At 43.7% G+C, this 23,982-nt stretch overlaps 1 protein-coding gene across 2 annotated transcripts; it reads left to right on the top strand.

Annotated features, from left to right (window-relative positions):
- Positions 1-1,675: 1,675 nt before the first annotated feature.
- PLA2G12B (phospholipase A2 group XIIB) lies at positions 1,676-23,515 on the top strand. Of its 2 annotated transcripts, none has more exons than XM_048505027.1 (4): positions 1,676-1,953; positions 9,524-9,600; positions 14,427-14,592; positions 22,027-23,515. In XM_048505027.1, the coding sequence occupies exons 1-4, from the start codon at positions 1,719-1,721 to the stop codon at positions 22,143-22,145; spliced, it is 597 nt and encodes a 198-aa protein (XP_048360984.1). In that variant the 5' UTR covers positions 1,676-1,718; the 3' UTR covers positions 22,146-23,515. The 2 variants fall into 2 exon arrangements, with proteins under 2 accessions (XP_048360984.1, XP_048360983.1); XM_048505026.1 differs by having other exon boundaries at positions 9,524-9,612.
- The last annotated feature ends 467 nt before the right edge of the window (positions 23,516-23,982 follow it).

Raw genomic sequence — 23,982 nt, 5'->3', positions numbered from 1 at the left:
TCCTTGGTCTCAGCATTTGCTGATAATGGATCTTCTGAATAGAAGACGGAGGGCAAGGACCAGAGGCACGCCCTTCTCTGCTGTGCTCAAAGGGATATGATAACTTTTAAAACAGCTGTACGTAACTCCTAGGGATTTTGCACAACACATATAAAAAGGAATGCTTTCACCAGGACACCTCTGCTTTTGTGTTTTCATGAACAAAGTTGAAAGCAAGCTCAAGCAAGTCTATTAAATGATATAATCTTGGTCTGTTCCTGCTTATATATATATATAACTATAAAGGGAGGGTTACTATAACTATAAAGGGAGGGTTACATGGAGATAAAATAACATGGAGATAAAATAACTATATAGGGAGGGTTACATGGAGATAAAATCCTTTCTTTCCTGTTACACATCTACATTACTGTACATTTGGTTACATCTTGGTACCTATCTGTTGTTTCGTGCTCGTGCTTGTGGTGGTGTGCTGGTGGTCTCAAACAAAGAAACAGCGAACATTATAACTTCAGATGTACGGGCTCACTAACATGTAAGCAATAGCTATCTCACTGACCAATAGCTAATCAATAGAGCAGGTCATAAACAGTGACTTCAGCAAATTGTTTACATACAAACAGTTAACCCTTTTATGAATGAGTTGCGACAGACACTTACAAAATCCCAATAGTTCTGCCTGGCTCCTGTTGAAAAGGAGAGCTGCAGAGAAGCAGCCCAGGAGGCCTTATGAGACAGAGATAGGAACCTGATTTTTGTACTACGTTCAAGGGTAGCTAGGGGTGGGCAGGGGGAATCTAGTGCCGTAGCTGGGCAGTAGTGTGCCCATGTTTCTGAGTGTATGCTGAGTGTGTTGTACTTCCTGTTAATATTCACGTGCCCATTCCTCACAACACAAATAAAACACCTTCAGAACATTAACAAAAGCGGGTGGGATGCTGCAGTCCCCTCCCACCCCAATATTTGGAAGATGTTTTATTTTTCTTCCAAGCTTTTTATTTCGAAAACGCTAAATTAGTGACTTTTTTCCTGAAGTTTGTTTTGAAAAAGTTTCCTGCTTGCTTTGTGGAGAGCAGGAGATGTTTTATTTCCCCCATCTTTTGGAAGCTCTTACTTTCATTTTGGCCACAGCTCACACCTACCATTTTCTACGGCTGCAAGATTCTCCATGCTTCTCTCCTTTTGCAGAAGATTCCCAAGGAAGTTTTCTCTGCTTGCAGCTCATTCACCCACAATTTCCATCTAAAAAGTATACAAATAAAATTTGTTTTCATTGCTGATTCGGCTCATGAGTTGTTTTTTCTTTTCTTTTTGCTTTGAGGGAGGTGTCCATATCGTTTCTTTATAGCTTCGAGAACACCTCTATTTCTGGACTCAATTTAGGGTCTCCAAAGCAGTGAATAATTAAAACATTAAAACAAACTTTAAAACGATAAAAAAACAAATAAGCATCCATCTGTGGGATGGGCTGGCCCTTGGAGCAAATAAACTAGCCCTCAAGATTGGGCAACAATCTCAGCTCTTTGAGCTCTGCATGGACCAAAACACCTGAACTTTGAGCTTCCTAAGAGAGGTGATCTCATCCTGTTACCCAAGCAGTGTATAAAGTCCATCAGAGACTTTCAAAACAGCTCTGTCCTTACTGTCCTCTCAGTCTCTCTCCAGAGTTCTTACCTTGACATTCTCAAGGCCTGGATTTTGTTTGGTCTCATCTCAGAATGAAGTCAATAGCCAAGACACTGATTCTGTGCTTGGCCTTGACTATAGCTCAGTGCTTTCAAGGGACACCGCAAGACAATACTATTCCCCCAGCAGCCGAACCAGAGGAAGGCTCTTCTGATTGGGGAATAGGGACCATCCGGGATGGCTTTGAAGCAGTGAATAGCTATTTCGATTCCTTCTTGGAGCTGCTTGGAGGGAAAAATGGAGTCTGTCAATACCGGTGTAGATATGGTAAGCTCTTCTAGTTTTCCTTCCAGTTAGGGCCAACTGAAATGTTTGACCCACCTCCAGGTAAACCAAAATGTTATTCCTTCTCATTTGTGTGTTATTATGTCAGTATTAAAATGAGAATTGATAGTAATGTTCTTACTGTAATTGTAATAGCCACATCACTGTTGTGTTGTGCATTAGTGAATCCAGACTAAGTACGATCCACACCAGTGGCTAACATGTCTTAAAGACTACTTTTGATATACAATCTACCTTTTGAATGCACTATGTTCGTTTCAAATTCAGTTTGCCAAAGTTAGCTGAACACCAAAATGGAAACGGTCAGCTTGACTCTTTGATTAAATATGGATGGGGAGATACAAGGATGCCAGTAATGCAGGGGTATCATCCAGCCAATATTATGTAAACTGTTCTTTCTCCCAAAGTGCAAGCAAAAGCCTTTTCTTTCTTTCTTTCTTTCTTTCTTTCTTTCTTTCTTTCTTTCTTTCTTTCTTTCTTTCTTTCTTTCTTTCTTTCTTTCTTTCTTTCTTTCTTTCTTTCTTTCTTTCTTTCTTTCTTTCTTTCTTTCTTTGACTAGAAATCGTATGTACCAACTAATGCACATCCCATGCCTCTGGGCTGTACATATAGTTTAATGAAACAGGAGTCTAATGGAGATTGACAGATTCTAGCACAGGTTTTCATGAGTCAGAGCTAGGGTCACCAGCTCTAGGTTGGGAACACTGGAGATTTGGGGGGGGGGGTGTCTGGGAAAAGTGGGGGTTGGAGAGGGGAGGGTCTTCAGCAGGGTATAATACCATTGATTCCACCCTGCAGAGCAACCATTTTCTCCAGAAGAACTGCTCTGGATCAGCTGGGAGATCTCCAGGCACCACCTGGAATTTGGCAATCCTTGTCAGAGCTCCCTTCATCCATGTGCACATCCATCAGGTCAATCTATGTCTATCTACCACAGAAGGCGGGGGTGGGGCAAATGTTACAAAGAGAGGTAGGTCTTATCTCTGGATTGGGACTCAGTGACCTAATTTTCAATCAAGAAAGCTGGTGCTGTGAACTTTGCTCCTTTATACAGGGTCAGAGGGACTGATTCCCAGAATTCCTTTCTGAAACCTTCCACTGATATAACTGGGCAGTCTCTCTCTTCTTAATCAACCGAGCAGCGCTATTCAACAGCTCCCTCGGTGTATGGCTAGTTTGGAGCCATTAATCCTTTCTTGTCATGATTTCTGTCTGGCATAGATGAGATGGAGAAAGGAAATGCCGCAAACGCTCCGTTAGGATCCTAAGTCATCCGTGTGTCTTTTAGTTTCTTTTTCAGACTTATGACTATACATTTTGCTCTTGCAATGCAACAGATGCTCGATTAACTCCTAAATTGGTACTAATGAAGTCCCAAGGAGCTGTTCATCAGCTCTCTGCTTATTTTGTCAGATGAGTTTGTTGTTATTTGCCCAGACTCTCTTTTGCAAGTTCCAATAGCTTTGAAGCTTTCAAAACACATTCAAAAACCTGGTATTTTATTACCACAAATACAAAGTGTTACATGTCGTTCAGAGTTCATTCATGTTTTGACTTTTATAGCATGAAACTAAAATACTGACTAAGCAAACAAATGTTTGGAAACATTGGAATTATGTATCCAGAGAACCAGCAGAGATGTCAATCAGAGCAAATTCAAACAGAAATCCAGTGGATCCTTAAAGATTAATGAAATGTATTCATTTTTTTGTGAGTCAAAATACTTCATCAGATGCAAGGAGAGAACAGTGATAGGAAACATATTTATATTTAAAGTTACCTATGACAGAAAGGTGGGAGCGGGGAAATGGCACGAAGAGAGCCCCATTAGCTGTGAGCTTTGACTCATAAATATTTGTGCTGGAATAAATGTTGTTAGAATTTATGTGACCACTAGACTTCTGTTCGGTTAAGTTAAACTGCGCAAGTACATTAATCAGACTGCCATAATTATCTACAGCTTCTTGTACGATTATCCACAGACCTGGGGGTGGGGGAAAGATCCAGTTCCTTTAGTAGAGGTTTAATGTCTGGAAGTGGGCCAATGTAGCTTCTCGTGGAGTGGAGGTCAAAACAATCACCTGATTTACTAACATCCCATGAAGGACAATATTGTGGGGGGTTTTTCTCCAGGCAGTTGGCAACCTGAGCTACTGGTCAAGTGTCCACTCAGTAACAGACCTGGTTTTATTGCCATGTAGTGTGGTGGACATCCACAAGAGCAACATGCAGGTGGAAGGACATATGCCAGCCAAAGGGGGGAGGGGTTGAACCTGCTATGACACAATTCCTGGCACTGTAACAAGGATGAGGTCACCGTGTTCCTCACAATGCTAACAGTGAGCAGGACAATCATTGGAGCTTCTGACTATACTAAAGGGACTTCAGCAGTCTTTTAAGCTTGAGGTCTAGAGCTCTCCCAGGGTTACAACTGATCTCCAGGTTATAGAGATCACTTCCCCCACAGAAAATGGAAGTTTCAGAGTATGAACTGTGGAATAACATTCCCACTGACAGTTCTCCTCTACCCAAACTCTGCCCTCCCCAGGCTGTACCCCAAATTTCCAGGAATTTCCCAACCCAGAGTTGGTAACCCTCGTTAAGCTATTGCAGGTTAAGGTGGCCCCTCCACCCTTCATTCAGCCCCTAGATCTTCACACACAGTAGAATGAGGTGGGAGAATGCGCTGAGATGGTGGAACAGGCTTCCCACAAGATAGCAGGTAGCAAGTATTATTTTTAGATGCTGTCAGTGCTTAAAAAGACATCTTTCCTGCACCCAGAAAACTAGCACCTTTGTCCCTCCCAGCTATGCTACTATTACATGAGGGAATAATTTAAAATGGCGTCCCCATTTGAAGTCTTAAGACCACCTGAGGTCTTAACTGTCACATTTTGTGACATGTAGACCAAGCCTGTGTAAGTCTCCACCAGAGGGGGAATATAGACAATCATTGGCCAACCAATACCTTGCCATGGTGTACAGGTAATCACATGGGCTGTTTAAAGCAGGTTGCAGTTGGGGTAAAGTAACCAACTTTCCCGTCGATATGTTTGTATGCCTCCGTGCAGGAGGTGATCGGAGCCCGCGGAATCAATGTGGGTTGTCGTTGTACCTTCGCATGGAGGCATATCTTATTTTTTATTTACCTCCCACCAGAGGTGTAGCTTGGGGAAATGGAGCCTGGTGCAAAATCTGAGTTTTGCTGCCCCCTTCCCATGTTCGTTTTTGTTTTTTGTATTTTTAGTGTTTTTTCAGTTTTCAGCCTGCAAGGGGCGCAGTTTTTAGGTTAGCAGCATCAACATTTCAGGGTATCTTTAAGAGACTATCCTGATGATGCCATCCAGGTTTGGTGAAGTTTGGTTCAGGGAGTCCAAAGTTATGGACTCTCAAAGGTGTAGCCCCCATCTCCCATTAGCTTCCATTGGAAACAATGGGGAATGGGGCATCCCTTTTGGGAGTCCATAACTTTGGACCCCTTGAACCAAACCTCACCTAACTTGGGTGGTATCATCAGGAGAGTCTCCCAAAAAGTCTCTGAAATTTTGGTGCTGCTAGCCTAAAAACTGCACCCCCTGCAGGCCCCAAACTGAAAAACACTAAAAAATACAAAAAAAACAACCCTGAAATTTTTGCTGCCCCCCTCGGTCCCCTTGTAGCTCTGCCTTTGCCTTCCACCAATGCGTAGCTATGCAGGCATGCACGAGTGAACTCCCATAGCCATCTTGTCTAATAATATGACTCTTTGCACCTGTGTGGCTATGCAGATATCATCCAGGAATTTTATAAAAAATGAATGCACAGCTGAATAAAGGGCCTCCCTGCCCAGCTGTTTGCTCGCAAGCGGCTGCAACCCGGGCTTTAAAAAAAGACCTGTGGATAGCGCGATTCTTGAATATCCTGTTTTGGGGAAAATAACACAGGGCAGACACCTGTGAGGGGCAGGATCTGTGCAAAGTTTCCCCCCAAAATGTGTTTTATACCATTCTTAACCCGCGTTTATTAGCCCACGCAAAAGGGGCCTCAGCACTCTGAGTTAAAGTTAGGATGTGATGAAAATCCTTTCAACTGTCAACTCCTGACCAGAAATCCAAGGATAATTCTCTTCATTATTCGACAAGGTATCATATGTGACCACTTAGCCAGAGGTTGTATGTATATATATTTGTTTATACTCTCCTTTTTATTCCCGTGGGGAGGCAAAGTAGCTTACAACAATCTCCCCATCTCCATTTTGTCCTCTCAACAACCCTGGCCCAAGGTCAACCAGCAAGCTTCCGTAACAGTGGGGATTCATACCTTGGTCTCCCAGATCCTTGTCTGACACTAACTACTGTACACACTGGCTTCCTGGAAAGAATACTGAAGAGACTTACTACTTGATAGATGATCTTTGCTGGTAACCTGATGTCTGAAAGAGCATTTGTTACCTGCTTGTAGATCTCTTTTTTTAAAGGACCAAATGTGACTGATAAGCCCTACCTGTCAAAAAAATTGTGATCACAAAAGAAAAGGGTGCACCTTCAACAGCGAGGAGCAACTGGAAATATAGCAGGAGTAGAAATATCCCTGGATAATATTAAGAGAGGCTTATTCTACCAGCAGATAAATATTGTATTTTTGAAAGCTAGGTGAAGCTCTGCTGGGAATGCCTCCTGTCAGGCTCAAAAGCTGCGACTGTGACAAAGAAAGCCCATTGAAGCATTGAGGGCTCCTTGAATGCTGTATTTCCCTGTCAGGTTTCGGTGCTGGTTTTGATTAATGTACACCCCATAGCTGTGGAAGGAGCCAGTTCTAGGCACCTACCCCTTGCAAGTAGGAATCCATTATTGGCTGCCTCACTTGTATTTTTTTAATTAATAGGCCTTGACCATGCCGTGGTCAAGATTTTATGTGGGAAATCCATTGCCCAGTGTGAGCCTATGTACCCTGTAATTTTTGGAAGTGTCCTGTGCAAATGAGATTCTGAGGCACAGACACCCAGGTAAGCCTGGGGGATAAACAACATGGGGTCAACATGGCCTTGACTTCTTTGCCTCGTTGTGCATATCTGCTGTGGCTCTATTAAAAATTTTATAGCATTCTATTAAATTGAAAATAGATTGTGACCAGTGCAGGCCCATTTGGATGCAGGCCCTTCTCCTCTGCTTCTGGAAACCATGGTTGTTTTCCTCCTTAGCGGTTCTTTCCTGGACATCACTTCAAGACTGGTAACTGTCACCCTTTCCTGAATACCCTATCCATTTTCCTCACAGTCAGCTCTTGTATGCCTGTGTGTGTATGTTCATTGCCTGAAATATATTTCTTGTGTTTATTATTTTTATTGCTTTTATTGTTTCCTAAAGCCTGTTTCAGTTGGGACAACCGCCTGCTCATTTGAGAGTTCTCACCGGGGACGATCATGGCAAACATAGTTTATCGATCCCAGTTACCCCCTCTCGATCTCTATCTCCAGTTCCGCCTGCTCATGAATACATACTTCACAGATGCAAGATTCTGAGGGAAATGAATGATTTCTTGAAACGAAATATTCTTGTTTCTTAATAAACCATTTGTTTATAGTTGCCAGTCTCCCCGGCAGACCTTTGATACTGCCAACCAGAAAAGGCTATCCAGAGCCCATGATAAAGAGATTTCATTTTTAAAATAATGAACAAAAGCTTCACCTACTGACAACCCTGTCAAAAATTACACGTCTGATCTGTGAGTTCCAGCGTGCATGCCAGCTGTATAGTTCCATTTTAAAATTGCCAGATAAATATGGATAAAAGCTAGTTTCACTGACATGAGGCAATTAGCCAATTTAACCCAAATAATAAAGTCTCTTCTGCCTGTCACAAGAATTTCCCCTCTCCACGCTTTTCATTTTGGCCTGTACTTTAGCTGAATCCTTAAAAACTGTGAAGGCAAAACAAAAAAAGATTAAAATGTTCTTTGTCCTTCCATTCCCAGTAGCAAGTGTAGAATATTATCTTCCTTTCTGCCGTGTCAGTGGCACTCTCTCCCCCACCCCTTCCTGTAACCTTCCATGCTTCATACAATCGTGCCCTGCAGGTCAGTGGACCCAAAGGAACAATGTGGGCAGAGCATTAGGAACCTGCAGCAGAAGGAAGGACTCATCAAAAATCTTTCTCCCTTCATCTACAGACAGAGAAGCTATTCTGGTGGAGAAGTTGTTACGTACACATGCATACACACACATATCTCTCTGGTGGAAGTCAGGGGAGATGGGGACTCATGATGCGAAAGGGCATGACTGGCATCACTGACTGAATGACCTAGAAGTGGCATCATCACAATATAGTATTCACCCAAAATTCTACAGTTTGACCCAGAGTTTTGAACAAATGCTAGAGCAGAGGTGTCCAACTCTGGTGCTTCAGATGTTCATGGACTACAGTTCCCATCAACCTCTGCTGGCATGGCCAATTGGGAATTGTAGTCCATGAACATCTGAAGCACCAGAGGATGGACACCCCTGTGCGAGAGCATTGCCCGATGACCCCTCTGGCCCACTTCATTGTGCTCTGGCTGCTACAGGCATTTACAGCACAGAACATTAAGTGCCGGCCACCTGATAGCAAATGACTAGGTGGGAGAGCCATTAACTCTTCTCCATTGGCCTGCCACTTATTGACGGGAAAATATTTTAAAACCAGTTTGCAGCTCAAACCATTCAAATATTAAGGTGAACCACTGAATGGAGGGTATTTTTCTACTTTTTCCCACAGGGACAATATGATGATTCTCATTCCTGTGCGTCCCTAGCTCCTAAACTGTGGTACAGAAATAGTACCCATGCATGACAAGACAAAAAGGGGGGGAAAGGGTGGTTGATGCTGTGAGGTCATTGAGGACAACATTACCCTCATTCTAAAATCCTAATTTTTAAGCCACTTGCTGTTCAGCACCTGCCTAAAGGGCTTTGTGCAATGTTATTCTTTCCATGTAAAACTGTTCATTACTCTGGTCCCCAAGTAAAACTGTTTCCGGTGCCTTGTGTTTGGCCAGAGCAGAGTGGGAGAGTCACAAACAAGGTTTAACAGTTCAAATAAAAGGTTTATTGTTTAGAAGAATGGAGACCCTAACTCCTCCCAAGGTCTGTCTAAAATAAAGTACTTGCTTGACTGGAACAAACTTGAAGCTGTAGATTTTATTCTTTCTTGGCTCCTTTCAAGAAAGTCCACTTTGTCTTTGCTTTCTTTAGGTTCCTTGAGTTTTTTATCTGTATACTAATCTCTGTTAACCTTAACTTTATGCTCTCTATACACCTTGGACGTGACAAATATTGCTGCCTTCCAATTCCATAGGCACCTTGAACTGATTGCCTGGCTGAACAGGGGGATTACTGGGGTAATAAAGGAAGACTGCCTCTTCGGAAACTTCTTAAAGGGACAGGGGCTAACTAAAATTCCCTCACTTAGAAGACTATACAGAGAACGAAACCATTCTAGCTATAGGGGTAACTGGTACTTAATAGGGAAAATAATAAAAGCTTCTGTGGGGGCATGACACTTCATACTAATTTTGTTCTCCCTTGCTTACGTTACAGGAAAAGCACCACTGCCCAGACCAGATTACAAGGCTCCAGAGCCTAATGGTTGCAGTTCCTATTTCCTGGGTCTCAAGGTACCCGAAAGCGTATGTACTGCTAACATCCACTTTTCTGATGAAATAATTTACTAACCAAACAATCAGTGAGAGATAAGCCTTTGACTTTATTAGCAGTTTCCAGATTCTTTTTACCCTCTGGCTTTTGGAAGGGGATAGTAGAGTAGACTACTTCTGCCTTGACAGCCGTTCATGTCATGTTAATAAGTGCCAGCTGTCTGCCTGGGTGTGCCAGAGGTGACTGCTGGCCAATAACGGGAAGCCAAAGGACAATGTATAATCAGATGGCTGTCCATTTCATTTGCGATTTGATTGGCTAGTCACAACTGATTTGATTGGCTAGCTCCCAACTGTTGGTGGCAACCGCAGAAAGCAAGAAAATAATCCTCAGGATGGGAACTGCATTTGAAAGATGCAGAATACAAACTGAGAATTACCTAAATTGGAAAAGGGTTCTTCTAGGGTTCACAGCATTATTTAATTCCCTGCTATGAAAATACGGCCTCTGTGAACGCAGAGGCATTTCCAGTAGAGTGTCTATTCCAGTTCCCCTGACATCTGACATTTTACCCACCCCTGCACTACTAGAGAACTTTTTTGCCGGATTGTAAAAAAAAATAATTATAGTGATTAGAGCATTGGGCTAAAATCTGGGAGACCCAGATTACCATTCTCAAATCTTGCTCTTTTTTTTCATCAGGCTTACTTGTTAACTTGTACTAGTTGTTGGGATTGTTTTTGCAATTGACTATCCTTTGAAGGCTTCTTGTCTGATGCCCTGCTCTGAGAGCCAGCAAGGTGCAGTGTTTAAGAGCAGGTGGACTCTTATCTGGTGGACTTTGATTCCCCATTCCTCCACATGAGCTGCAGACTCTTACCTGGTGGACTGGATTTGTTTTCCCAGTTCTACACATGAATCCTGGTAACCTTGGGCTACTCACAGTCCTTCAGATCTCTCAGAACTCCACCTACCTGACAACAAGGTGTTAATTGTGGGGAAAGGAAGGGAAAAGAGTTTGTAAGCCACCTTGGGACTCCTTACAGAAGAGAAAGACGGGGTATTGATCCAAACTCTTCTTCTTGTCTTCTGAGCGGAGTTCATTAATGTCTAGTTCAGCTAGAGTGGATCCCATTCGTCCTGCAATTTCTATAGCTAGAGAACAGAGGAGTGTAATGTCACAACAATATCAATTTGATCCATTTTCACATGCTAAATTGACATTATGGACCAATTCAGATCTAAAAATTGGGAAGAAATCTTTTTTTACGGATGGCTTGGACCAAGTGTTCTTTTTCCTCTGGACCAGTAGATAGACTCTGATGATGACTTTTTGTCATTTTCTCAGCTGAGGTCTAGCTACGACTTATCAACTTCTGTTAAATGGCAATGTTTACAACTGCGACATCTGTTGGTATCTAAATATGGCCGTGTTGCATTAAATGCCTCAGCATTACCTTGGCTGCTAGAAACTCTAATTGAATCAGTGAAGATCCATTCAATATTTGTCTATAAATATTTGATGTCAATTAGTACCTATGATATTTAGAGTTTCAGGTATAAATGGAATAAGAAGCTGGATTGCAATGACTTTACTGTTTATACCTGGGGTCTCCATGGCAGATCGGGGGGAGGGGGTGGAGGGCAGGGGGCAGATGCCCCAAGCAGCAGGCAGAGGGAGTGTGGCAGCAGGAAGTGATGGAGGCTCGATTGCTTGGAAGAGATGGCTCGTTCTGCAGTGCATGTGCACGCATTCTCCCAGATAGGCTGCAACTACGAGGTGGGAGTGGATGAATTGCCTAGCAGAGTTTGCTCATTCTCCAGCATGCGTGGCTGGTTTCCTTGATGTGGCTTCTCGGAGGTGGGGGAGGCTGAGTTGCCCAGAAGAGATAGCTTGTTCTGCAGCCCCCATTCCCCCAACTAGGCTGATGCTAGGAGGTGAGGGGGAAGGGAGAGAGAGGCCCCAGTATCAGAGGAGAGTCACAGCCCTTGGTAAGCCAGAAGCTGTGGCTGTTAGTCAGACAAGACCATGGCAAATGAAGAGGAGTAGCTAAAGGTTCCTGAGATGTTCAAAGATGTACTGTGCAATGGGAGACATAGAACTTCCAGATAATTTTCCTTGGCCTCGCTAATCTCCCTCCTTCCCCTGCCAAGGCACTTGTTGCTCTTCCACCTGCAGAACCCTCCAATTTCTTGTCTTCCCACTGCCTTTTCAAGGACTGGGTACTAACAGTGGTAGTCTTTGGACAGGCCAGACTTCTGGGAGCGGGGGCTTAGAGAGGGCGTTCTAAACTCTCACAGGGGAGAGGAGTTAGGGGGACTGGTGACCGTTAATAGGCAGCCACCATATTGGGCTGGTAGGTGGGGCTATTCTCAGGTGTGGGGATCCTCAGCTGTGTGGTTCGCACAGAAACACTGAGCTTCCAGTGTGAACTGTGCTGCCTCCTGCCACTGGGACCCCAGCAATCCTGGCTGGCCTCTGCACCCTCTGTGCAAACGGTGGCACAGGCAACATGGGTTCATGTAACCCATTTAAGTTGCTTGTGCAGAATCAGTTGCCGATGCTCTGAAAAACACAATGTTGTAAGTTGAGACGTAAAATGAAGCAGAAGAACCCCCAGGTCACAGGAATTCCGAAGGAGCTGCGTGTTGCTATGGAGAGGGAATCCAAAAAAGCTACATCAGCATTTGGATATTATCCAGCTTAGAACTCATTAATAGGTACCTGGCTTAATGCCAAAGGGTGCTCTTACTGAAGAACAAAGGCAGTATCTGGCTGTTTCAGAGAATATATACATAACAATGCCCCCAATGTTCCTGCAAATTTCTTTCCAAGTGTGCATTGCTGCTGGCCTGCAGAAGCCACTCTCTACGCAGCCTTATGCTTGCGGTGTGCTGCTTCGTCTGTCTTTTATATTGGGCAGTCAGTTAAAAGGATCACTGTCGTTTGGGCATTGCTCCTTAGTTCTGGACTCTTCAAAATGATTAGTCAAAGGAAAGTTGCACAAAGATGTTTCCTGAAGAGTTTTGCAGAGTGTTGGGCTGCCTGCTTCTTTGACACATTCAGGTCAGCGGTAACTAGGAAGGGGCTGGTGGATAATGGGCAATAGATTCTTCTTGTTTAGTTACTGCAGCAGTTAAAAGCCAGAGACACACAAGGGATATTGAGCTTGGTTCATTACCAGGAGCGATGTACGGATAGGCTTACCAAGTGATTAAACTCTCAGTGCAATATACTGTTGCCATCTCATACGCTATGTTTTCTAGAGAAATACAAAATGCTTGCTTATCCTGGCCTGGAGCCTGATTATTGAGTTCTTATAGTTCTTATAGTTCTTATAGAGCTCTGGGTGCTTATAGAGCTCTGGGTGCTTAATTCTGAAAAGAAAAGGGGTTCAAGCCTGTTGCTGCTGACCTGGATAGCTCCAATGAACAAGTCAACCATATGCTTAAATATGAAAACTTGAAACTGCCTCATACCGAGTCAGACCAAGGCCAATATTTTATTTATTTATTTATTTATTTATTTATTTATTCCACTTTTATACCGCCCTCCCCCAAAGGGCTCAGGGCGGTTTACAACATAATTACAGGCAAGTGGATAAACAGGATAAAATGCTAAAAATTAATACCAGTTAAAATGCAGCGCTCCAAATCCATAAATATTTAAAACAGATGGCATTCAACCATTAACTCCTCTAACTCTGAGAGGGGAACAGCGGATCTCAGTTGTTAATGGGCAGCACCTATCAGCCCCAGCCGGCCTCCCCAAAAGCCCGGTGGAATAACCTGCGGTCTTACAGGCCCTGCGAGGAATTCATTTAGGTCCCGGTGAGGGTGTCCTGGACAGCTGGGAGGGAAAGCAGCATTCACACCAGAGCAGGGGGCCAGGGCCTGTGAAAAGCCCTGGCAGCCTGAGTGGCTGACCCAGCCCATCATAGCAGAGGCTGAGGGGATCTCCAGTAGATTGGCCTCTGCCGAGCGCAGAGACCGACGTGGGACATATTGTGTTCTCTGACTACCAGAAGTTGTCCAGGCCTCAAGCAAGTATCTTTCACAGCAACTAGTACCTGATCTGTATAAATGGAGATGCAGGGGTTTGAAACTGGGACATTGCTATTGCCAAGCAGAGGTGCTAAGAAGAGTGTTTATTCTTCTTGTTTAATGTGCAATGCATTGCAGTGGTTAGAGTGTAGGAATAGAATCTGGGAGGCCCAGATTTGCATTCCCACTCCACCGTACCAGCTTGAGGAAGTCATACATTCTCACTCTAACTTACCTCGCAAGGTTGTTGTGGTGATAAAATGGGGAAGGGGAGAATGTTGTAAGTCACCTTGGATCCCCAATTGGGGAGAAAAGTAGGCTATAAATGAAATAAACAAGCAAGCAAACAAACAAACATATTCTGAAAAACTGTGATTTCTGACATCTCTTTGTAATAACAAATCCTTCCTTCTGCTGTTTGCCCTTTTGATGTGTGTGTGCATGTGTACTTATCTGTATCTTAATGTACTTCATTATGCATCAGATGAAGTGGGCTGTGGCTTACAAAAACTTATGCCCCCATACATTTTTCTAGCCTTTAAAGTGACACAAGACTCTTTGGCTGCAGCTAACGAATGTGGCTATCCCTGGAGAATGTGCCCAGCTGAAAGATCTTGGAAAGACTCTTGCCTGAATCCTTGGATAGCCTAAAGGTCTGATTCAGTATAAGGCAACTTCATACGCTGCAGAATGGAATACTTTCAGGGTGGAATTTTGTGTGCAGCATTTAGAACACAGAAGTGAAACATGCAAGAATGCCCTGGGTCTGAATCCTCTTTTCCCTTTCCTCCCCCCTCTGCAGCTGGATCTGGGCATCCCAGCCATGACCAAATGCTGCAACCAGCTGGATATCTGTTATGACACTTGCGGCGCCAATAAATACCGGTGCGACGCCAAATTTCGCTGGTGTTTGCATTCAATCTGCTCTGACCTCAAGCGTAGCCTTGGCTTCGTCTCCAAAGTGGAAGGTGAGTTTTCCATTCAAGCAGACAATGCATAGGTAAATGTGTAGGGCATTCTGAGCACAAGTGGCAAGGATCCTTTCTAGGGCCAACTAGTTATGCCTGGGTGATGTTGTGTTTTGAAAGCAAGCCAGATTAATCTTTTCACCTCCAAATGGCTGTTTTTTTGTCAGCTTATTCCCATCTAGAGCCCTTTTATTTCAGGGGTTCCCTGCTCTGCAAGGAAGGAAAAATCCTGGTGTGAAAATAGGCCAACCGATATATTCAGTACAGAAAAAGTGTCAGAAACTGGCTCACTGGCATTATAAAAAACAAAGCATTAATTTTCCAGCGAGATCTGTAGTATGGAGTGGTTAAGAGCTGCAGTTGGACAAAAAAATTATCTCACAGGTGACCAGTTGGTTTTTTCCCCAGCATAGATCTTAATGAGGAGTCTATATATTTCAATACCCTTTTTTTCCAATAGGAAATTAACCCTAGAAAGGCTGCACTGAACTTCCTTGGGAAGTGATGCCAGCACACTCCTTTTAAAGAAAGCAAACGTGTAAGATAAAGGGACTTTTTCAATGTAATCTTTAAGCATCGTTATTTAAGGCGATAACTTACTTTGATCGGGCATCTCATGCTCAACATGTTCCTTGGAAAGATGTTGTGGAATTCAGCTTCTCTCTCCCAAGTACCACTTAGGTTCAGCCTCTGACAATTAGATGGCTAAGAGGTCACTAAATTACTTTCCAAGAGCAACAATTAAGATAAATGGAGAAGTTCACCCTTCAGTGCTACCCTTCAAGTAGTGTCTGCCGTCACTGGCTTCTTGTCTCATTAGGATGATTAAACATGCGTAGATTTTAGTGCTTATAATTGTATTGGAAAGAGAAAAGATAGCAGCAGCAAGCTCAGATGGTTTATGCTCTAAAAGTATCTGAACCAAGTTGCTCATCCACTCCCCCAAACTCTTTATAATGACTATGTTTCAGTCTCTGCTGCTCATAACAGGGGTGAAAAGGCTGGTTTTCTGCCAGGATTTGTGCTAATATGGTGTCATTAGGGTCCAGTTAATTGGCACCAAGGGCTACCTTCTCAGTGCTCAGTCTCCCATTTGGCTGGAATGGATTTTGTGATGGGCAAGGGAAGAGTGGATCGTCTGTAATATGAGGGAAGGGTTATTTCAGGGCAGTTTGTTCAGTACTGTGTCAGCAGCAGCGGCTCAAGGGCATTTTCTCCCTCATACTGCTTCACTCTGTAAGAACAATATGGCTTCCTGAACTCACACAAGATTACTTACTCTTTCTAGAGTCTGGCCACCATTTTGGTTGCCCTGGTGGCTGAACTCTGGAGAGGAGAAGGAGTATTGGGATCTGGCATGGATGGCTTGCCATGCTCTTCTTGGAGAGGCCAGAAAAAACAGGAAGTGAGGAGAATTGGATGTGGGTAGCAACTGGGCTTTTTTTGGCAGGTAGTGCTCGTGGCAGATGAGATGGGAGGTTGATTTGCTGGTGGCATGTGAAATGGAAAATTGCTACCTACCAAAATCTTCTATCCAGGGTGATTATATCAAGTTGCCTATTGTACTAACCTTTCCCCTTTAATATTATAAATGGTTAATGTGTGATAGACATGTGAGATAGACGGCCACAGTATATTGTATCCCCCCCCCCCCATCTTAAGAACATAAGAACAAGCCTGCTGGATCAGACCAGAGTCCATCTTGTCCAGCACTCTGCTACTCACAGTGGCCCACCAGGTGCCTTTGGGAGCTCACATGCAGGATGTGGAAGCAATGGCCTGCTGCTGCTTAGGCAAGCTATGCTGACTGCAAGGGCCAACTGAATCATATGGCAAATAAGCATTCATTTTCTCCATATGCTTAGTAAAGTTTTGGATTCATACTTCTTTAAATAGCAGCCCCCCCCAACCTTCCCTCCCCCCAACAAATACACAGTTCACAATATACTTCACGTATACATGTTGCCATTAGGCATGGAAAATTGCTGTTAAAAAAAAAAAGAATCCAGTTTAATTGGATGCACGTTGTGGTGTAGTTGGCCCATTCCGCACAAATCTCCTAAAACATTTGTAAATAATTTGTAAAGTGTTTTCATCCCTTCCCTTTTGTTCGTACTCACCCCCTTGAAATGATTCCTGGCTGTCATTTTCTGTTTTTCTCTGTTTTTTTCCCAGTCCGTTGTCAAATTGGTGCTTCTATGCTTCAGTCTTGTACTGCAATTCCCTGAGTCCTCTGTAGTTGATGCTGTGAAATTAAGCCCCCCCCCCCCGCTTAAATCTCAAAAATGTTCTAAAATGCTCCAAAAACAGGGCAAGGGGCTTCTGCAGGCAAAGAGTGAGGTCACAAAATGGTATCTTACAGGGGGCCTTTCCCCACTTACCTTAAGCCCTGTGCTACTCTCCTCAAGTAGCGCGGGGTCCCCCTGCACTCCCCACGACAGGGGCGGTGACAGCGAAGCCGCCCCGACGCTGCCGCTGTCGCGCCTCCTCAGCGCACGGCATCCCTGGCGCTGGAGAAAACGGCGCCTTTTGACAACCCAGCGCCATGAGCACGGAGGTGCCGTGGGAAGACGCAGCCAGGCACGCACCAAGGGATGCTGTAGCGCTGAGAGCCAGTCTTGGCGGCATAGGGGGGATCCTTGTGAGTGGGGAAACGTCCAGGGACAGCACAGGCAAATGAAGCCCTTTTAAAAACACTTCAGCCAAAAGCATCGTTAGAAAAAAGGATGCTTTTAAAATATTTTGAGGCTGGGGAAAAAAACAATGATGGAGACCTTGCAGGAAATGTTTTATTTCCTGCCCCAAAATGTTTTTAAAAGTCTATGCAGAAAGGGCCATAGCTGGAGTAGAATCTGGGAGAGCCAGCTTCAAATCCCCACTCTGCCATGAACCTCACTGAATGACCTCGGACAAGTCAGTCACTCCTGGCCTCACAGGGACTGGTTGTGAGGATAACAAAGAAAAGGGGAGAATGAGATTGTAAGTTGTTTTGTATGCCAGCTGTGGAGGAAAATGGCGTATAAATGTCCTAATAAACAGTAACATGCCAAAGCATTTGTGTGATGGAATATAATTTTAAAACAAACAGAACTGGCACAATTTTTCCAGGAACATCAAATGAGTACTGATGAGACTTGCCATTACTTCTCTTACTGACTCACCCCGACATGAGTCCAAGCAAGGTCTTCGCTTGGACAATTCAAAAGCGTTCGCTAGGTGGTTGGCATCATCACTATTTTAACCTATGAAATGAAAATAGCAAATCACAGTTTGTGTGTAACCCCACTTTGCCTGGGTTTTTCCCCTCTCTTTCCTGCCTTCTAGCTTCCTTGCTTTCTCCTTATCCCAGTGATTCTGGGCCACTACCCACTTACCTCACTAAACTGCAACGCCGCTGCGACCCCACAATGAAAAGCCTCCGTGGCTTCTGACCACGGAGACATTTGTTCCCCACACGTTTGCACGGAACACGGGCAGCAAAGAGCGGGAGTTCAAGGTAATGAGGGGAATGAGCCCGATTGGTCATTTAACGTAAAGGCCATGAGTTACGAAAGTGGGCGGCCAGCGGGTCTCCAGTGTGATTGGCTGGGAAGAGGTGCCAGCTTATGATAGGTTCGCACGAAGCCGCGAGTGCTTAACGCCATCAAAGAGGCGCTTAACAGCTCTATTAAGATCGCCGGGCATTACGCCGGACGCCAGCAGTAAATCGTTGGCTGGCGCTTTTCTGTGGAGACATCGCCACGCAGTGTTTGAAGTGAAAGCAGAAGCCAGCTTCGACGCGACGCCTCTTTGTACTTCCTCATTTACCGGGCAACACATTTTCCCATTTGCTCGGCATCGGCTTTGATCAAGCTGAGACGCGGAAGACGCGGACTTCTCGACCGGATGTCGACATCGTCTAATACGCCATCACTACGCTGCACTTTTAGACGGGGACACCCCACTTAACAAGATGGCGCCCTGTTCTCTGATTGTCGCGGAGCCAAGCGCCAGCCACAGCCAATCAGCCGCGAACAGCCGAGGTTCTCTACTAACCCGCCGCACCCGCTGTTTTAAATAGTTGCTCTTTTAGCGGAGCTAATTTTCCAGCAGCCAGAGGCGGAGAGAGGTAAATCCCGGCAGTCAAGAGTGAGCCGGAGATGGGAGCCCTGCACTGGCTTTTAAAGAGGTGACCCCGCGGCTTATGGTGAGTGGATAGTGACCCTCTGTGGCAGTGGTTTAAGAACTGAGACATCGTAACGAACTGTTGATAACAAATTAGTTGTAAAGCCTAGTTTAAAATAAATTTCCTGTTTACGTCATCCTTCACTTTTGGCTTCTGCAAGGAAAGGGGAGGGAGGGAGGGAGGGAAGGGAGGGGTGGCATGCAAGGCAAGGGGAAAAGGCCCGGCATCTAGATATGGCTCACATACCCTAGCAGAGGGAGGGAGAGGAGGGAGGAGTGGCAGAGAAGGGGAGGGAGGGAGGGGTGGCATGCAAGGGAAGCGGAGAGGTAGATGGGAATCTATTTTATTCCAGAAGACAGTCAGTGGTTCCCTTGATTCTATGCCCTTGGATCAGATTGTTGCAGTGGTAAAATTTAGCAGGTTTGCACTACTTCGGCAGAACTGGTTGTTAAAATGGTGCTTGTATGCAACCAGTTGTTAAATTATTTGAATCCCACCATCAGAACCGATTGTTAAATTATCTGAATCTCATCACTGGATTATTGTTTTATTTATGTTGTCCTGATCATTTTTAATTAGCAGCTATTGTACGCATTTTTTCTAATGCCTGTTGGGTGATCTACATTTGGATGCCACAACTCAACCAAGTTACATAGATCCAATCTGGCTGATTACTGTATTGCCTGAATGCATTCCCCTACCTGCTTCCCTTCTCTTGAATTACTCTCTTCTTGAGTGTCTTTCTTTAAGTATGCCTCCAGTAGTAAATGGCCTCTCTTCCTCTAAGAACCATGCAAATTTATGGCACTACATAGTTCCTCATCCTCATACCCCGAGTCCCCTTTTTCCAGACTCCTTCTAATCATTCTAATACTTAATAAATGTCATGATGGTTGTAAATATTGGCTAGGAAGTTCAGAAGGGAGGAATAGGGAGAAAGGGAGGTGTTCTTCATGGATCATTGCAGGCAGGGCTAAAACACAGTGAAGAAAACCCCACACTTTTCCAAGGGCTGAGGGTTTTAGGGGATTAATCAAAAGCTCATCATCACTCAGTAGGAGGGAGCAGATTGGGCTGTGCTGTTCCTGGGATAGGACCAATGAGCTGCTGTGAAACATTGTACAAATGTCCCATGACAACTGAGCTGCAGCACATTTTTTCACACTGGGCTTCCCCCTGACTTTGCAATCGAAACAGCAATTGAACCCTCGTCTTGTCTCTCTCCAGCTTTTTATTTTTAAGCGCATCAAATATGTTTATGGAGTTAAATGTGCATATATATCCCTTTTTTAAAAAAAAAATAACCAATTGTTTACAAGTGGGGAACTAGTTCCTGGGGGAGAAGAGGTAGCATCATGACTCATGAGTCACAGATTCCAGTCAATCAATGGTATGCACTGATGGCTTCCACATCAAAGACACAGAACCTGCTTCCCCCAAATGTGATCATGGCCAAAGATTTTAGTACTGAACACAAGCTCTTCTGCAGTAGTCCCAGAACTCACATTATATATCTTTGCATGCATTCTTTCCTTTCTTTTTATTTCCTTAGAAGCTTATTGAGTTACAGCAGAAAAAAATATGTCTTCTTCCTTTTTTTTAAACACAAGGGATAGAAGTACTGAGACAATTTTTGCTACCATCAAAGTAATTTTAGGATCATTATTTCTAAGCAAATAAAACAGAAATTCCAAAGTAAGGGTGGTGTCTGGCCCATAACAGGAGGCTCAATATAGTAATTCCTAATAATCTCAATTAAACAGCAACTGAGCCGAACATGGAACAATATGTCAGTCTTATTAAGGCCACAAGAAAAATTCTATCAGAACAAAGACCTGTTCAAAAGATTCCAAATGTATCTGACCAAATTTCACCCATAGAATGGCATTTGAGACACAACATAGTACATTCAACAGTTCTCTTAAAAAATTAAGTGAGGGGTTAATTGATTTTATCTGAGATTGTTTTAATCTGAATAGCTGATCCATAAAGAATATGGGAAACCGCTTTCATTTGCAGGTATCATTATTGCATTAATACTGATGTTCACCATATCCTGTGCCTAGGGGAATAATGCTTAAAGTATGATCAAACTTGTATGACGAATTCTATTTAACCTAAGAGAGCAACCCTTTAACATGAAGAAATCACCTCGTTATAATTAAAGTGTTTTGAAGGTGGCAGAAAGGGACATCTACTTGTGTTTCAGACCATATGTGACAATCTGATGCATCTCTTTCCAGCTTTCTGGCTCCACACTTTGAGTAACTATTAAAATAAATGCCCCCAATGGTTCTCAACCTGTGGGTCGGGACCCCTTTGGGGGGGTCGAATGACCCTTTCACAGGGGTTGCCTAAGACTCTCTGCATCACTGTTCTCCATCTGTAAAATGGATAAATGTTAGGTTGGGGGTCACCACAACATGAGGAACTGTATTAAAGGGTCGCGGCATTAGGAAGGTTGAGAACCATTGCTAGGCTAACATTTTGAAGGCAGAGCTTTCTTTGCTTCAGAAATGGGTGAATCTTTGCCCTGTATCAGTCACATTGCTGCAGCTATTATAAGGTAACCAAAACACTTTTACGATATAGACTCTTTATTTTTACAATTTACTTTTGGATATATCCTAGGAAGTTTTTGAAGAGGAGATGCAAGAGATGTTCTTGTTTCTGGGATGGCAGAGTTATGTTTGTTGTGTGTAGCAGGAAAGAATAACACTACCAGCTAGTAGACAGAAGATCTCTCTCCCCTTTTTTCTCTCTCTTATGATCTGGGGACATATGCTTGTCTATTTATACAATTTTTAAAAATTCTATTCCACCTCTCCAGAGACAAGCTTGAGATGGCTCACAAAGTAAAAAAATACTAAAATCAGAAAAATGACAAGATAATCCAACAGGAATAAAAATAATCCATCAGCATAAAAACAGCATAATACAACAGCAGGAGACTGAGTGGAGTGGGAACATGAGAAGGGCATCAGCAATAGTGTGATGTCACTTCCAGGAAAACTCAAACATGATGTCTGTCCTCTCTAGGAATCACCAGGAATTCAATGGTTTTACTGGGAACCCGATCATGGCACATGATCACTGATGGCTGCCCCCATGTTCCCTATGGGTTTGGCAGCCCTATATGTCTGCCATTAACTGGTTGGCTTGCATCACCGTGTGTCAGAATTACAAAGGTACCTGCAGAGTCAAAAAGTCTGGGGGGAAAAGCAGAACAGTGAATAATTGTGCTAATCCTCCTTTTCCTTTTGCTACAGCATGTGAATCAGTAGCTGACACAGTATTCAACACTGTCTGGACTCTGGGCTGCCGCCCCTTCATGAACAGCCAGAGAAGTGCCTGCATTTGTAACGAAGACGAACGGGATGAACTGTGAGATGAGTCCCCTAAGCTGTCCAGCTGGGAGGATGCTGGCTTCTTGTGTCTCTTGCTCTGAAGAAGCTTGCTCATCTAGTCACTGAACATGGACATAGTTGATTGCAGAGTGGTTAGGGAAGCAGATCATTGCAACCAGCAGATGCATTAATTGCAGCTTGTAGGGCAGGACTGACTGAGAGGGGAAGGCAGAGCTGGATGCTGCTGCGGCCCAACAGTCTGATAATTTCCATCTCTCTCTCAGCATATCTAGACTTAACAGCCCTGTATGAAAAGGTGTGTGTGTGTGTGTGTGAACATTTCATACATGAGAACAGATTAAGACACTGCAGTGCAGTCAGATCCCATAGTCAACGTGTACAGTAAACCTCTTGCCATCACAAGGCACTTATGCCACTACAACTTTTCAAGTGGTGCCAGACCACTCAAGTTTCCCTCACTTCCTGTGCCAGTTTGGGGAAGGGGTTGTGGCTCGGTGGTAGAGCAGTTTCGTGGCATACAGAAGGTCCCAGGTTCAATCCCTGGTTGCTCCAGTTAAGGGTATCAGGTAGTAGGAGATGTTTAAAACCACTGCTTCAGACTCTGAATAGACCATACTGGCTTTGATGGACCAGTGTTCTGATCCAGTATAACGTGGCTTCATGAGTTCAAACCCTGGATCACAAGGTGGGGAACAGTGTCACCAGTCCTGGACTTCAGATGCACAGCAGCCCATTGGTTGAGGGAGTTTACTTTGGTACAAAGAGGGAAAGAACAATAGTACCACAATCCATATTAGTTTTTGGCATTGCCCTTAGTTTTATTCCCAATAAGTTTTTACTCCACTGTGAAAGAAACAACAGATATATCACCTAAGAAAGGAGGAGAGAAAGAAGCAAACAGAGCGGAAGAAGAATTTATAATGCAGGTGGTTATGAAACCTACTTTTATTAAGTTCAAAACAACATCAGAGGTTGCTGGAGAAACATTTTTTACTCTCTGTTCTAGCTATGAAGAGTTACTATTATTGTACAGTGTGAGGAGTTACATAAAGTATATCGATTTTTATAATCCTTCTTCCGAGGTATAATATTCTCCAGATCTTTGTTTCAAAAAGTTGCTCATCCAAATCTCAAGGTCTGCAAACATTTTGCCTGGTGTCATCTTATGAAAAAAACAACAACAACAACGGGATACCATTCCTAAACAGGACCTGCTGCAAATCTTTGTTATCTGACTCCTGGTTATCAGAAATTCTGCTTATTGCACTGCAGTAACATTTTGTGTTTCCCAACCATTTGCATTATATGTGCCTGGTAATGTTGGTATTTTGCTACTTCTCTGTGTTGATACTTCTGTGTTCCCATAAAATAAACACATCTCCCTTTTTTCACGTGGTACATTATCCTCAGGAGCAGAGTTTGCTGGTCCTTCAATTGCCCTCTGATGCTACTGTATTATAAATTTCTCATTCATTGCTTATGATCCCCTGTCAAGATCACAGCTAAGCCAACTAACCAGCAAACTAATCATGGGATAATAGGGCAAAAAGAGAACTACAAGATCAGAACTCATCTTCAGCCTCATCAAAGTTCATAGGAGTTGATACTGAACAGATATTCAATAGATATTGAACATTTGTAGTGAGATCCAGCATAGTGTAATGATTAAGATCAGTGGACTCTGATGGAGTTTTAAATTCAATTTTCCACTTCTCCACATGAAGCCTGCTGGGTGACCTTGGGCCAGCCAGAGTTCTCTCCAAACTCGCGCAGATCATTGGGAGGGAGGCAATGACAAACCACCTCCAAAGTCTCTTGCCTTGAAACCCCTATGAGAGTCATCATAAGTCAGCTGTG

The sequence above is a fragment of the Sphaerodactylus townsendi genome, linkage group LG08 (genome assembly GCF_021028975.2).
Source record: "Sphaerodactylus townsendi isolate TG3544 linkage group LG08, MPM_Stown_v2.3, whole genome shotgun sequence".
Taxonomy (NCBI): Eukaryota; Metazoa; Chordata; class Lepidosauria; order Squamata; family Sphaerodactylidae; genus Sphaerodactylus; species Sphaerodactylus townsendi.
This window is presented reverse-complemented; position numbering and strand designations above follow the sequence as displayed.

Coding starts and splice junctions, on each gene's coding strand:
- PLA2G12B (XM_048505026.1), top strand. CDS start 1,719: ATGAAGTCAATAGCCAAGACACTGATTCTGTGCTTGGCCTTGACTATA. Junction 9,613..14,426: donor GTCTCAAGGTACCCGAAAGC/GTATGTACTGCT, acceptor CCCCCTCTGCAG/CTGGATCTGGGCATCCCAGC. Junction 14,593..22,026: donor CTTCGTCTCCAAAGTGGAAG/GTGAGTTTTCCA, acceptor CTTTTGCTACAG/CATGTGAATCAGTAGCTGAC.